Consider the following 14200-nt stretch of genomic DNA (forward strand, 5'->3'; position numbering starts at 1 on the left):
CATCGGGCTTCCCTGGCAGGACAGGGCTGGGACTCTGAGCTTCCAATGGAGGGGGTGTGAGTTCAATCCCTGGTTAGGGAACTAGGATCCCGTATGCTGCATTGTACAACCAAATAAATAAAGTAAAATAAATTTTTTTTTTTTAAAGCAAGACATTACTTTGGCACAAAGGTCCATATAGTCAAAGCTATGGTGTTTCCAGTAGTCATGTACGGATGTGAGAGCTGGACCATAAAGAAGGCTGAGCACCAAAGAATTGATGCTTTCAAATTGTGGCGCTGGAAAAGACTCGAGAGTCCCTTGGACTGCAAGGAGATCAAACCAGTCAATCCTAAAGGAAATCAACTTTGAATATTCATTGCAGGGACTGATGCTGAAGCTCCAGTACTTTGGCAACCTGATGCAAGAGCTGACTCATTGGAAAAGACCCTGATGCTGGGAAAGATTGAAGGCAAGAGGAGAAGGGGACGACAGAGGATGAGACGGATGGATGGCATCTCCAACTCAGTCGACATAAGTTTGAGCAAACTCCAGGAGATGGTGAAGGACAGGGAAGTCTGGTGTCCTGCAGTCGAAGGGATCACAGAGTTGGACATAACTGAGCAACTGAACAACAACAGAGGAATTCCTGTCTTGCTTGCCTGGTGAGGAGAGGGGCTGAGGATGTAGCCACACCACATGTCAATCTAATGTTAAATGGCTCCGTACAATTTTGACGACAAAATCTTGGTCTATTTTTAAACGAATAAGTGAAAACATTAAAATATTCAATGAGAATCTTGAACTAAATAATCTTCAGAAGATCAGTATTTAACAAGTGACAATGCAATTAGAATAAGATTCAGAAATTTGAGATCATTTTTAAACTATGTCTATGTGACAGCCTTTACAGAAACATTTTTTTTTTTTTTATCAACAAAGCTTTAAAATGCAGATTGGGAACAGCTTATTTTGATCCTGAAATATTGTATCAAGCTTCCTGCCTGGCATCAGAGACACAAGTGCAAGCCACAAAGATACCAGCGGTTACACTGTATCCCATAATTTCTTTTCTGTTGTAAGAAGGCATCAGAGCACAGATATCAATACACTAAGATCTAGAAATCTGCCTGAATGTGATATTAAATCAAGTCAAAACAGGAACAGAAGCCAATTATTTCCTATATCATAAAAAATCTGCTTTTATCCTATTAATAAATTTCACAAAATAAGTTTTAAAGAGTAATCTTTTTATATCTCATCTTGATGAAAATGAATTTCTAAAGAAATGTTCTTCCAGTCTGCAAAAACCAAACAAATCCCCCAAATAAATAGTAACCACAATAATAAAAACAAAAACCACCTTTAAATACTGCTTTTTTTGGCTTCCAACATTTCTCTGGATTTTTAAATTATAATCACATGCAAAGTTCACACCATACTAGTGCTATATGCCAGAATAGAAACAAATATCCTTTACAATTATGCTTGACTTGTGCAGAAGCAAAAGAAAAGCAGCCAATATGTAGAGGAGATGACAGATTAAGAAATACCATGAAATTAGCGGGCTTCCCTGGTAACTCAGATTGGTAAAGAATCTGCCTGCAATGCAAGAGATCTGGGTTCAATCCCTGGATTGGGAAGATCCCGTGGAGAAGGGAATGACCACCCACTCCAGTATTCTTGCCTGGAGAATTCCATGGACAGAAGAGCCTGGTGGGCTACAGTCCATAGGATTGTATAGAGTTCATGGGATTGCAAAGAGCTGGATACAACTGAGTGACTAGCACATACCACAAAATTAATGGAAAGGCAAACAATCACAGTGATTTCACTTTAGTTTTCTAACTGCTTATCTATCAATAAGCTAAAAGAAAGATACACTGAAAATTTAAAGGAAAGCTCTTTAAAGATACTCCGTATAAAATCTAAATGCTTCATGAGCATCTATGTCTTCAGAAAATGTGTTAGTAAGAGAAATACAATCAGGATTCTTTATGTCTTGCTGGGAGAAAGGCAGCTATCTTCCAGATTATAGGTAGGATCTCATTAGCCCAATTCCAACCCAATTCATAACAAATGAGTTTTTGTTTTCTGTTTTCTTATTTATTTTATTTTTACGTAGCATTGAGCACACAACTCAAAGTAACAGTGGAATCTTCCTTTTAAGACTTGTATGTTGGGCTGAACCATGGGAAATCACAGATATTAGATTGTTTTTGCCTACAAATGGCAACATCATATGATTCAATCTAATATTATCCCTTATGTGGATAATAAATGTAGTCTTCAGTCTTATTATACTGTTTTGTAACACAACTACAAACACCGCTACATGTTTATTATAAAAATTATCTTGCCCATAGAGAACAGACTTGTGATGGCCAAGGCAGGAAGATGTATTCAGAGGTTGGTTAGCAGATGCAAACTATTGTGTATAGGGTGGATAAAATCACAAGATAAAAAGACAGGTTTTCTGTGTAACACAGAAACTATATTCCCTGTGATAAACCGTGATGGAAAAGAATATTTTAAAAATGTATATATGTGTATAGCTGAATCGCTTTGCTGTACAGCGGAAATTAACACAACATTGTAAATCAACTACACTTCAACTTGGAAAAAAAAAATTGTCTTCTTGAGGTCCTACCTACTCTGTATTCCTGAGTCAGTTGCTCAGCCGTGTCTGACTCTTTGTGATCCCATGGACTGTAGCCCACCAGGCTCCTCTGTCCATGGGATTCTCCAGGCAAGAATGCTGGAGTGGGTAGCCATTCCCTTCTCCAGGGCATCTTCCTGACCCAGGGATCAAACCCAGGTCTGCAATGCAGGCAGATTCTTTATCCATCTGAGCCACCAGTGAGGCCCTGGCATTCCTAATTTTGGGCCCCATAATGTAGACACTTGACTTTGATGCTTCTTCAACACCACCCAGGGACAGACAGCCTGCTATCACTTGCGAGCTGGCATTTACGCTCACCTCCATAGCATACTATCAAGAACACCTGGATTCCTCAGTTCATGAGGCTCTGCAAAGTTTGAAGGGTACTGGCAGGGAGAGTGAGTCTCAAAGTTCAGACCAAAGACTTTTGATGATCTCTTGTATCTTCTAAGGCAGAAATATCCAATTTTAGTCTACCAACTACCTCACAAGAAGGCAGCACATCTCAAAAGCCACCTATCTTTTGCTCCTCTACTGGGGCAAAAACTCAACTCATCAGAAATTATAAATTTCAATAGCGGGCCCTTTGAGTAATTCATTGAACATAAATGTATTGAGCACCTACTATAAGCTAAGCACTGTGGCAAGAATTTGATGTCTAGTTAATCTTTAATCTCATAAATAACTTATTAATGCAGGAATGCTCATAGGGTTATTTTATAAACATGAACATTGTAAGAGATAAGACCACAGACCTGCTTGAGGTCCTAGTGCATGCATGCTCAGTCACTTCAGTCGTGTCCCAGTCTTTGTGACCCTATGACCTTATAGAGCCCATCAGGCTCCTCTGTCCATGGAATTCTCCAGGCAAGAGTACTGGAGTGGGCTGTCATTTCCCCCTCCTGGGGATCTTCCCAATCCAGGGATTGAACCCACATCTCTTCTGTGACCCGCCCTGGCAGGTGGGTTCTTTACCACTAGCGCTACCTGGAAAGTTACCAACAATTCTTGGGATTCTCTTTGACAACCAGCCCCTAGGCTGACCCTCCAGCTGACTTCCTGTCTCTGGGACTTCTTATGACTGATCTGGGAGTCTTTTCTGCATGGCATTCACCCTAAAAAGACCCTTTAATAAGCAGACTTCTTTCTGACACAGGATAGACTAGTTCTCTGCAGAATTCCTCTACAATAAATACAATTCTTGAGATCTACTGGTAAGTTTATAATATTGTAATGTCAAGGGCTTTTCTTGCTTGTTTTCTTTTTGGCCACATGTGAATAATTTACCCCAAGTGTTTAACTATACTGACTCTATTTCAGCAGTGTTGCCAAAGACCACGCCATTCCTCCCATTTGTTTATAGGACGAGTTTTGCTCTAACAGAATTGATGGCAGAAATGATCTGCCTTGCAAAGATTAAGCACACTCAAATTGAAAGGCTAAAACTCTCAATTTTTTAAGACTTCAGATACACTGAGTAAATAAATTGTATGTATGTAAATACACCTTAATTTTTGGATTATCCATCAAGAGAGATGAACAAAGGAAAATGACTACTTTTCTTACAGCTTCTAAGGAGAACAGAAGTAAGTTCAGCACCTCTGAAAGGTAATTATCAAAGAAGGAAATCTCTTCTCTAACAGCACCTGAAATGTCACATGGACTACCTTAACAGGAGACGAGACAGCATGGATTCTCCGGCCCTCAAGGTCCTCAAACTACTTTTCTGGAAATTGGTACTCCTCCCCCTGGTGGCAATTTAGACACATTGTAAGTTGACTTTTCATATAAGGTTTTTTCTAAACTGTTAGGCTACTTAGTCAATTTTATAATCTTTTCTCCCACACACTTTTTAAGGAAAATGGATTATGCCAAACAATTAAATACCACTTAGATGCCAAAGGAAACTTACTGTGGTAGAATCAAAAGAAAGGATGTCCACAACAGGGGGAGTAGAGGTCTGCAAATCGATTACATCAAGCTTTGGATTAATCTGCATATATACATTAAAAAGGCTAATATTAGATTTTTATACCATAAGAAATTGGATGTCATTTGTAACAATCTAGAGGGTATTTCCTAATATATTCTCAAATTAAAATATATTTGTACACTAGCATGGATACAAAATTTTTAAATATTAGCCTATCAAATCTATCAGTATGTAAGAAAAGATCATTGTGACCACGTTGAATTTATCCCAGGAATAAAAATTGTTTTTTACATTTGAAAATCAATGGGATTCACCTATAAAGGGCTATTAAAAGTAAAATAAATAACCCACCTTAAAAGATGCAGAAAAAAATCCTAGCCAGTTCAGTAAGACAAGAAAAGGAAATAAAAGCATTAAGATGTAAGAATTGAAACAGAAGAAATAAAAATTGTCATTCATATATAATTATCTATAAAGAAATCACAAAAGAATCTACCACTAAATCATTAAAACTAACAAGGGAGTTTACTAGATCCAAAATTGATACACAAAATCAATTACATGTCTGCACTTTAGTACACAGAAAATGTAGACTTTTAAAAATCATAATTTACAATACTATAAAAATTTAAAAATACATCAAAGAAAAACAAAGATGCATAAGACCTTTATGGAAAAATAAAACTCATGTAAAGATATTAAAGAAGTTTATTGAAAATTATACCATCTACTGGCACAAAGACAGAAATATAGATCAATGGAACAGAATAGAAAGCCCAGAGATAAATCCACGAACCTATGGACACCTTATCTTCGACAAACGAGGCAAGAATATACAATGGAAAAAAGACAACCTCTTTAACAAGTGGTGCTGGGTCAACCCACAAGTGGTCAACCACTTGTAAAAGAATGAAACTAGAACACTTTCTAACACCATACACAAAAATAAACTGAAAATGGATTAAAGATCTAAATGTAAGACCAGAAACTATAAAACTCCTAGAGGAGAACATAGGCAAAACACTCTCCGAAATAAATCAAAGCTGGATCCTCTATGACCCACCTCCCAGAATATTGGAAATAAAAGCAAAAATAAACAAATGGGACCTAATGAAACTTAAAAGCTTTTGCACTACAAAGGAAACTATAAGCAATGTGAAAAGACGGCCCACAGATTGGGAGAAAATAATAGCAAACGAAGCAACAAAGGATTAACCTCAAAAATATACAAGCAACTCCTGCAGCTCAATTCCAGAAAAATAAATGACCCAATCAAAAAATGGGCCAAAGAATTAAACAGACATTTCTCCAAAGACGACATACAGATGACTAACAAACACATGAAAAGATGCTCAACATCACTCATTATCAGAGAAATGCAAATCAAAACCACAATGAGGTACCATTACACGCCAGTCAGGATGGCTGCTATCCAAAAGTCTACAAGCAATAAATGCTGGAGAGGGTGTGGAGAAAAGGGAACCCTCTTACACTGTTGGTGGGAATGCAAACTAGTACAGCCACTATGGAGAACAGTGTGGAGAATTCTTAAAAAACTGGAATTAGAACTGCCATATGACCCAGCAATCCCACTGCTGGGCATACACACCGAGGAAACCAGATCTGAAAGAGACACGTGCACCCCAATGTTCATCGCAGCACTGTTTATAATAGCCAGGACATGGAAGCAACCTAGATGCCCATCAGCAGATGAATGGATAAGGAAGCTGTGGTACATATACACCATGGAATATTACTCAGCCGTCAAAAAGAATTCATTTGAACCAGTCCTAATGAGATGGATGAAACTGGAGCCCCTTATACAGAGTGAAGTAAGCCAGAAAGATAAAGAACATTACAGCATACTAACACATATATATGGAATTTAGAAAGATGGTAACGATAACCCTATATGCAAAACAGAAAAAGAGACACAGAAATACAGAACAGACTTTTGAACTCTGTGGGAGAAGGTGAGGGTGGGATGTTTCAAAAGAACAGCATGTATACTATCTATGGTGAAACAGATCACCAGCCCAGGTGGGATGCATGAGACAAGTGCTCGGGCCTGGTGCACTGGGAAGACCCAGAGGAATCGGGTGGAGAGGGAGGTGGGAGGGGGGATCGGGATGGGGAATAAGTGTAAATCTATGGCTGATTCATATCAATGTATGACAAAACCCACTGAAATGTTGTGAAGTAATTAGCCTCCAACTAATAAAAAAATTAAAAAAAAAAAAAAAGAAAAGATGCTCAACATCACTCATTATCAGAGAAATGCAAATCAAAACCACAATGAGGTACCGTTACACGCCAGTCAGGATGGCTGCTATCCAAAAGTCTACAAGCAATAAATGCTGGAGAGGGTGTGGAGAAAAGGGAACCCTCTTACACTGTTGGTGGGAATGCAAACTAGTACAGCCACTATGGAGAACAGTGTGGAGAATTCTTAAAAAACTGGAATTAGAACTGCCATATGACCCAGCAATCCCACTGCTGGGCATACACACCGAGGAAACCAGATCTGAAAGAGACACGTGCACCCCAATGTTCATCGCAGCACTGTTTATAATAGCCAGGACATGGAAGCAACCTAGATGCCCATCAGCAGACCAATGGGTAAGGAAGCTGTGGTACATATACACCATGGAGTATTACTCAGCCATTAAAAAGAATTCATTTGAATCAGTTCTAATGAGATGGATGAAGCTGGAGCCCATTATACAGAGTAAAGTAAGCCAGAAAGATAAAGACCAATACAGTATACTAACGCATATATATGGAATTTAGAAAGATGATAACGATAACCCTATATGCAAAGCAGAAAAAGAGACACAGAAATACAGAACAGACTTTTGGACTCTGTGGGAGAAGGCGAGGGTGGGATGTTTCGAGAGAACAGCATCGAAACATGTATATTATCTGGGGTGAAGCAGATCACCAGCCCAGGCTGGATGCATGAGACAAGTGCTCGGGCCTGGTGCACTGGGAAGACCCAGGGGAATCGGGTGGAGAGGGAGGTGGGAGGGGGGATCGGGATGGGGAGTGCATGTAAATACATGGCTGGTTCGTGTCGATGTATGACAAAAGCCACTACAATATTGTAAAGTAATTAGCCTCCAACTAATAAAAAAAAAAAAAAAGAAAGTTATACCATAAAGAGCTCAGGAGCAAAGCCCTGTATATATGAAAACCAAATACAAAATAAAAATGGTGCCACAAATCAATAGAGGAAGGATGACTTGTACCTGAGAAAACAGGCTCACTAAATAGATCCCTAACACTACATAAAAGATGGACAGCAGATAAATTATAAACCTAAATGGTATGTTAAAACTATAAAGTTAATAGAAGTAAATGTGTAAAAATATCTTTCTGACCTGGGGTAGAGAAGGATATCTTAAACTGAAGCGGCAAATGTAAAGCCATAAGGCCAAAAAAATTAAAAACTGATCCATCTTGTTTACACCAATATTAAGGATCTGTTTCACAGTGGATACCATAAAGTTAATAATCAGATAATGGAACAGGAGGAGATACTATGTTTGGAACTGGAAAAGGACAGATATCTAAAATATATAAGAAAAACCTACAAATCAATGTGAAAAGAACAGAAGTCCTAAAAAAACATCACAGGAAACCTAACAGTTATCTAGAATATGAAGAGATTTTCAGAAACATTAGTAGTAATTAGAAAAGGGAAGCGTAAAGCAAAATCCCACTTAATACCGATCAGATTACAAAAGCTGGAAAGTTCAGTGATCTGCTGACACTGTTTATAGAACATTTTTTCTAATGGCAAAAACAAAAACCACAATCTTGCAGAAACTAACACTACATTGTAAATCCATTGTCAATAAAATAAATGAATTCAAGAAACAAACCACAATCAGAAATCCCCAAATGTTTATCAACAGTAGAACAGATACATAATCATGGGAATTACTGTCTTAAATTCACTGGAATCCTATACAGCAGTGAAAATGAATGAAATACAACTATGTACAACAACATATGAAAGCATGAATTCAGAATCCATACATACAAATCTCAGGATTTTAATGATAAATAAAAAAGCAGGTTATATGAAAATATACATAGTATGATTCCATCGTATAAAGTTTAGAACTATCCAAAATGAAATAATATCTAATTATTGATTCAAACATATACAGTAAAATTTAAAAGAAAAGCAAGGGAATAATAGAGTGGTGACTACTTCTGAGGGAGATTATTTCAGAATTGGGGGGAAAAAAAAAGGAAAGAAACCACAAGGTCACTAATTATTTACACTAAACGTTATGAATACAAAGCAGTAAACAAAGGGCAACAAAGATAGCAGAAGTTGGTATCAAAGAAGGGCTCCCAACAAGCAGCGTCCTGGCGAGCCTCAGGAAGGGACTGTGGACTGCGACAGGCTTCCCATGGAGAAAAGAGAGCCTAAGATGACTTCTTTAGAAAAGTGAAGAAAACAAAAGCCAAGAGAGACGGAGACGAGGTCCCGAGCCTCCCTGAGCCCAGAGGAGAATGCCGGCCCAGCCTGCTGCACAGGCGGCCACAGGAGAGGGTGGCGAGGTCAAACCGTGAGGGGGAGGGCATCTGGGAAGCCACAGGAAAACTGGAGGCTAAAACGTGCTTTAGAAAGATTGTGCTGACGGGAACACGTAGAGTATCCAGAATAAAGCAGGGATGTGGCAGTGAGCACAACACTGCACTTATCCCGGTGGTAATAAGGGCTGAACCCGTGGTAACAGGAGTGGAGTGATTTTAAGAGCGAATCTGCGGTAAGAGGAGTGGAATGATTTTTTAAAAGCACGTATCATGTTTGATCGGTACAGCTGTGGCTTTGGAAACATTATGAAGTATTTACATTTATCCAGCCACTTGCGTTACAGGCAGAGGCGTACACACCCAATAATCCCCATACTGCAATAAAGAAGGAATCAGAACCACACAAGGCCATCTGTTTGGCCGCCTAAGTTTTTTCTGGCCATTCCGCAGAGCAGAACGCACGGCCTCCTTCCCATCAGCTCTGGGTCCAGAGTTGAGGCAAAGGTAAGAAACCTGAGGCTGACTTGCTTTCCTTTCAATGGTGAGCTAGCTGTCCAGAAAGTGCTTGCAGACACCTTATTTTCTTTTATCTACTGCCATCTAGTGTAGATATGAAATTGTTAACCAATGAAAAATTCAATCTGCTTTTGCCATCCGAAACAAGAACTGCTCCAAAAGATGAAATCATATGGAAACGATCAGCGTCTCTCGTAGAGAAATCCTTGAGCTTCTACGGGCTGGGAAATTCTTGCTGTAACATTTTACTGTATTGTGCTACAAGTTGCTGCCACATTCATTAAATGAAGCAGGAAGGTCTAAGTAAAAGTTTATAGCCTTCTCCACAAAGAAAATATGCTGAGACAGTGACACTTACAGTTAAGTTCTTTGCAAGCTAATCTCCACGAATATTAACAGCACCTTCTAGCTCTCCATTTTTATTGAAGGAAATAATGCTTCAATAACTACAGTTGCCTTGAAATGGGAATCACCTGCCTTATGAGAGGCTGAGTTTTAATCACCGAACAAGGGATTCACGCATGATGGAGGATTAATACAGGTGCCCTCACAGATTCCATTCCACGCTGAGGTTCTGGTATATCCACCACAGTGAGGCGTTCATGAGCTAACAAGTTCTGAAGAGTAAGAAACATGCCCATCCTGTCCACTGTTGCATAATCTAAAGCTACTATGATGTCCAGTATTTGTTAACAGGATGAAATTAAATTTTGATTCTATTGAAGCACTGTATGAAAATAGTTAAAGGTACAGAATGGAACCAGGGTGACTGGTTGCAATTCTCAGGCCGCTGCTTGCTAGCTCTAAGATTTAACTTACACGGACCTCAATTTCTCATGGAATGGAAATAATGCTTATTTTAGCTTTTAGGAAGACTTAAGGACAGTTTATGTAAGGTAATTAGAATAATGTTGCATGTGTTAGATATTATTATTACTGCTGCTATTATTATATAATCTCTAAAGAATATTTTCAGAGATACAAAACAATACACATACCACAGCTAGAACTGAAATACAAAACTGGTAGAGGAGTGGTCAGTTTTATTAACCATAAATTAATGACACAACGTTTCAACCTTAATAGAAGGTTGAGATAAAAACTCAAGCTCAGACTCCAAGTCGTAAATTGATCACTTGTATTTTTCAACTATGAATCGTGGCCAGACTACCACACAGTATCTTTATGTAAATATTTGGTTAAGTTAAAGGAAGTTTTTCTTCTTGCTCAATATCATACAGAATTTCCTATGCAATACGGTGACTAAGGTAACCTCAAATGGCCATTATGAAATCAGAAACCAAAAAAACAATTATTGACAACATCTTTTTAATTAACTACTACCCCTTCTTACTGGACATCGATTTGAGCAAACTCTGGGAGACAGTAGAGGACAGAGGAGCCTGGCGTGCTACAGTCCATAGGGCTGCAAAGAGTTGGATGCAACTTAGAGACTGAACACCACCACTACCAGCCCTTCTTACAATATCCTGCAACTCTCCGAACAGCTATTTTGAAGGCTTTCTGTCTCCAAGATCTACCACCGTCCTTTAGAATGGCTCTATGTCTTCCCATCAAAATGTGCAAAAAGGTGGGGAAGAGAAGTGTCAGGCACACACAGTTCCTCCTTCAAGAAGGAGAGTTGGGTTTTGTCTGGGGGTGTGGACTGTGTAGCCCAGCTCGTGCCAATCTGAGAAAGACAAGTCAGCGTGAATTAGTGATGCGCCACTGCACAATGCGGACAGGGTTAAAATACCTTGTATTGAAAATGAGCTGCTTTCCCACCAAGAAAAGAAAGAAGTTGTTCTTACGTTTTAATTAAGACAGTGTGCCCAGGCCAGGAGCGTTAACAAAGGCTCTGCAGTTAGATGAGCAGAAAGGACAGAGGAGGGGTCTGTCTGACACAGTGAAGAAGAAGATTTTATGCTTTCTGCCTTCTTTCATGTGACCTTCATCTCTCATTTACTCTAAAAGCAATCTGGCCACCACCCTCTCTATCCGTAACATAAAACTAGTAACTTTTATGTATAGTCAGCTGGTACCCGAGGTCTAAGACTCCCTAAGATTCCACACCTTCAAACAAGTGGTACCCTTAAAAAGACTGGCAAATGGATGACTTTTGTAAAATGTCAAATAATTTCACTCAGAAGATTGAGATTATGTGATTAAAATCAGCCTAACAGAAAACACAATAAAATACGAATCACAGGAATATGGTGTTGCTTCAAACTCAGAAATCAAACACTTCTGGGTTACTAAAAAAAGAGGAAGCTGGGGAAATTAGATCATTTAGATGTGATTTATTTCACATTTTCTAATAATATATTTTAATTCTTTTAATTAGGAATTTTGACCTCAAAAAAAGGGGGTTGCTAGTTTTCAATTATTTCCAAAGTAACATATTACTTTGCCTAAAGCTTTGAAACTGATTTTGCCTAAAGCTTTGAAAAAAAAAAGTTTAATCCATCAAATTTAATATTTCAAAGTAAAATTTGCTTATCTTACATAATACACAGTACAACTTCTATTCTGATTCACACTATTCTAAGTGACATCTAAAAATTAACAGCCTTTTAGCTCTTGAGAGATTCATAGACATTAGTTTGAAGCCTTTAAAAAATAATTTGATATTTAACAATTATTTATTCATAATGTTAAAGATGTTCTCTGCCCAGAAAACTTTATATCTTTGCTTTACTGTAAGAGATTTTATGGGAAAAATATGAACAGAACGTTGGTTGTTCTTATGCAGAATCCTATATCACAAAGTCTCTGGCATTTTCTGTCATGAAATCTGAATTTTGACAAATGTAAGCCATATTGTATATTTAGTTTAAGCAGGTAATAAATGTAAAGTGCTCAGGTAGTAACTGACATTTAGTAAATGTTCAATACTCATTATTACTGGGCATCTAGTAAGAATGAAGCCTTTTGCTAAATATAAAAAATAAAAACAAACTGGAGTTGTAAAGAATATCTTTTTGTACAATCTATATACTCTCTCAGGACATGGCTCCTGTCGCTGTCCTATATACAAGCCATACTTAAGAGTATTAAATCATAATTACTTGTTACATTTAGGGAAACAGAACATTAGTTCCCCCAATCATCTTCCATAACTAAGAAAAGGAAAAGAAATGGATAACGACTCTATAAATTGTTCTCTGATCCCCTAGTATTAGAAACTGAATTATGTATCCAGACATTCACTTTCTCAGAAGTGCCATTTTCAAAAATTTTCTTGGTAAATAAATGATAGATGACAATTGCTACTGAAACTTTATTTCAATCCCCATTTAGTAAATATGTATGAGTGCTTACAGGCTTCCCTGATGGCTTAGTGGTAAAGCATCCCACCTGCCAAGCAAGAGACATGGGTTTGACCCTAGGTTGGGAAGATTCCCTGGAGACGGAGATGGCAACCCACTCCAGTATTCTTGCCTGGGAAATCCCATGGACAGAAGAGCCTGGCGGGCTGCAGACCACGGGGTCACAAAAGAGTCGGACATGACTTTGCAACTAAACAAGAGCAACATACAGCAAATTTAAAATGTACACGAAGGCTGACTTTCTCAAGGCAACAAACATAATCATTCAGTCCCAATGTTCAAGATTCTGCACCAAGTAACTGAGCTGTAACTCCAAGACGAAAAGCCAGTTTTTAATAGATTTTTAAGTGCCTATGTGAAAAATATGGGTATAGAATGGTTCTGCATGGCCTGGGTCATCCTGACCTAGCCATACAAAGCAACCCAGCTAGTTTTACTGCTTTCTGGTTGGACTGCCAGAGCAGAGCTACTGAGAGAACTTGTTGACATCTTAAAAAAAGTCTAGCACTCTTAAGTGGGCTAAGGCTGAGAGTAAATCACAGAGAAAACGGCTTGAGTCCCCAGAGCCGAGGCAGTGTGATATTATGGAAGTATCACTAGGTTAGGAGTAAGGAGACCTGCGCTCAGCCCGCAGCTCTGTCACCTACCACTCTGGAAAGGCAGGTGGCTGAATGGATAACAGGACAACAGCAAAGCTGCTGATCAGGCCCAGCCAAGCTACAGAAATACTAGCATGAAAAACACCAAGAGTCAATAAAACCAGCATAGGTAAAGCAAGAAAAGGAAACTCAAGTTAAAATATATTTCACATGTACTTGATGTGAGTTCATTTGATCACAGGGGGTCAACAAATGCATCTATAATTGTAGAAACTGAAACAAAATGTGATAAACCAGAAATTACAATATATTCTTTCTTTCAAAGAAATAAAAGTGGGAGAAGCAAGATGGTGGAAAAGTAGGTGGACATGGAGTGCATCTCTGTCCACAGATAGATCAGGAGTACATCTAGAGATACAACACTTCTCACAGAACACTGGCTGAGCACTAGTAGGAGTCCTTGGCCACAGGAAAGGACTATACACATCTGTGCCTGACTGGGCAGGATGAAAGGAGGAGGAGCAGGAGGGGAGCACGCAGGACCAGACCTGCACCTGGGGGTGGGGGAGCTGAAGTAGGGGAGAGACTCCTGCTGTTGGTTCTGGGTTTTTAGGGTTTCTTTCCCTTCCTT

General features: G+C 38.7%; 1 protein-coding gene across 3 annotated transcripts in view; it reads right to left on the bottom strand.

Annotated features, from left to right (window-relative positions):
* The window catches only part of POC1B (POC1 centriolar protein B), a 100606-nt gene that overhangs the window by 30949 nt on the left and 55457 nt on the right, over positions 1-14200 (bottom strand). For 2 of the 3 annotated variants that reach the window (XM_043880895.1, XM_043880908.1), the window contains exon 10: positions 4554-4634. The exons of the other annotated variant lie outside the window; for it this stretch is intronic. In XM_043880895.1, the coding sequence (XP_043736830.1) occupies positions 4554-4634 (81 nt within the window). The remainder of the gene's footprint in view (positions 1-4553; positions 4635-14200) is intronic. 3 annotated transcript variants of the gene reach the window in all.

Source organism: Cervus elaphus, chromosome 3, assembly GCF_910594005.1.
Source record: "Cervus elaphus chromosome 3, mCerEla1.1, whole genome shotgun sequence".
NCBI classification, from domain to species: domain Eukaryota; kingdom Metazoa; phylum Chordata; class Mammalia; order Artiodactyla; family Cervidae; genus Cervus; species Cervus elaphus.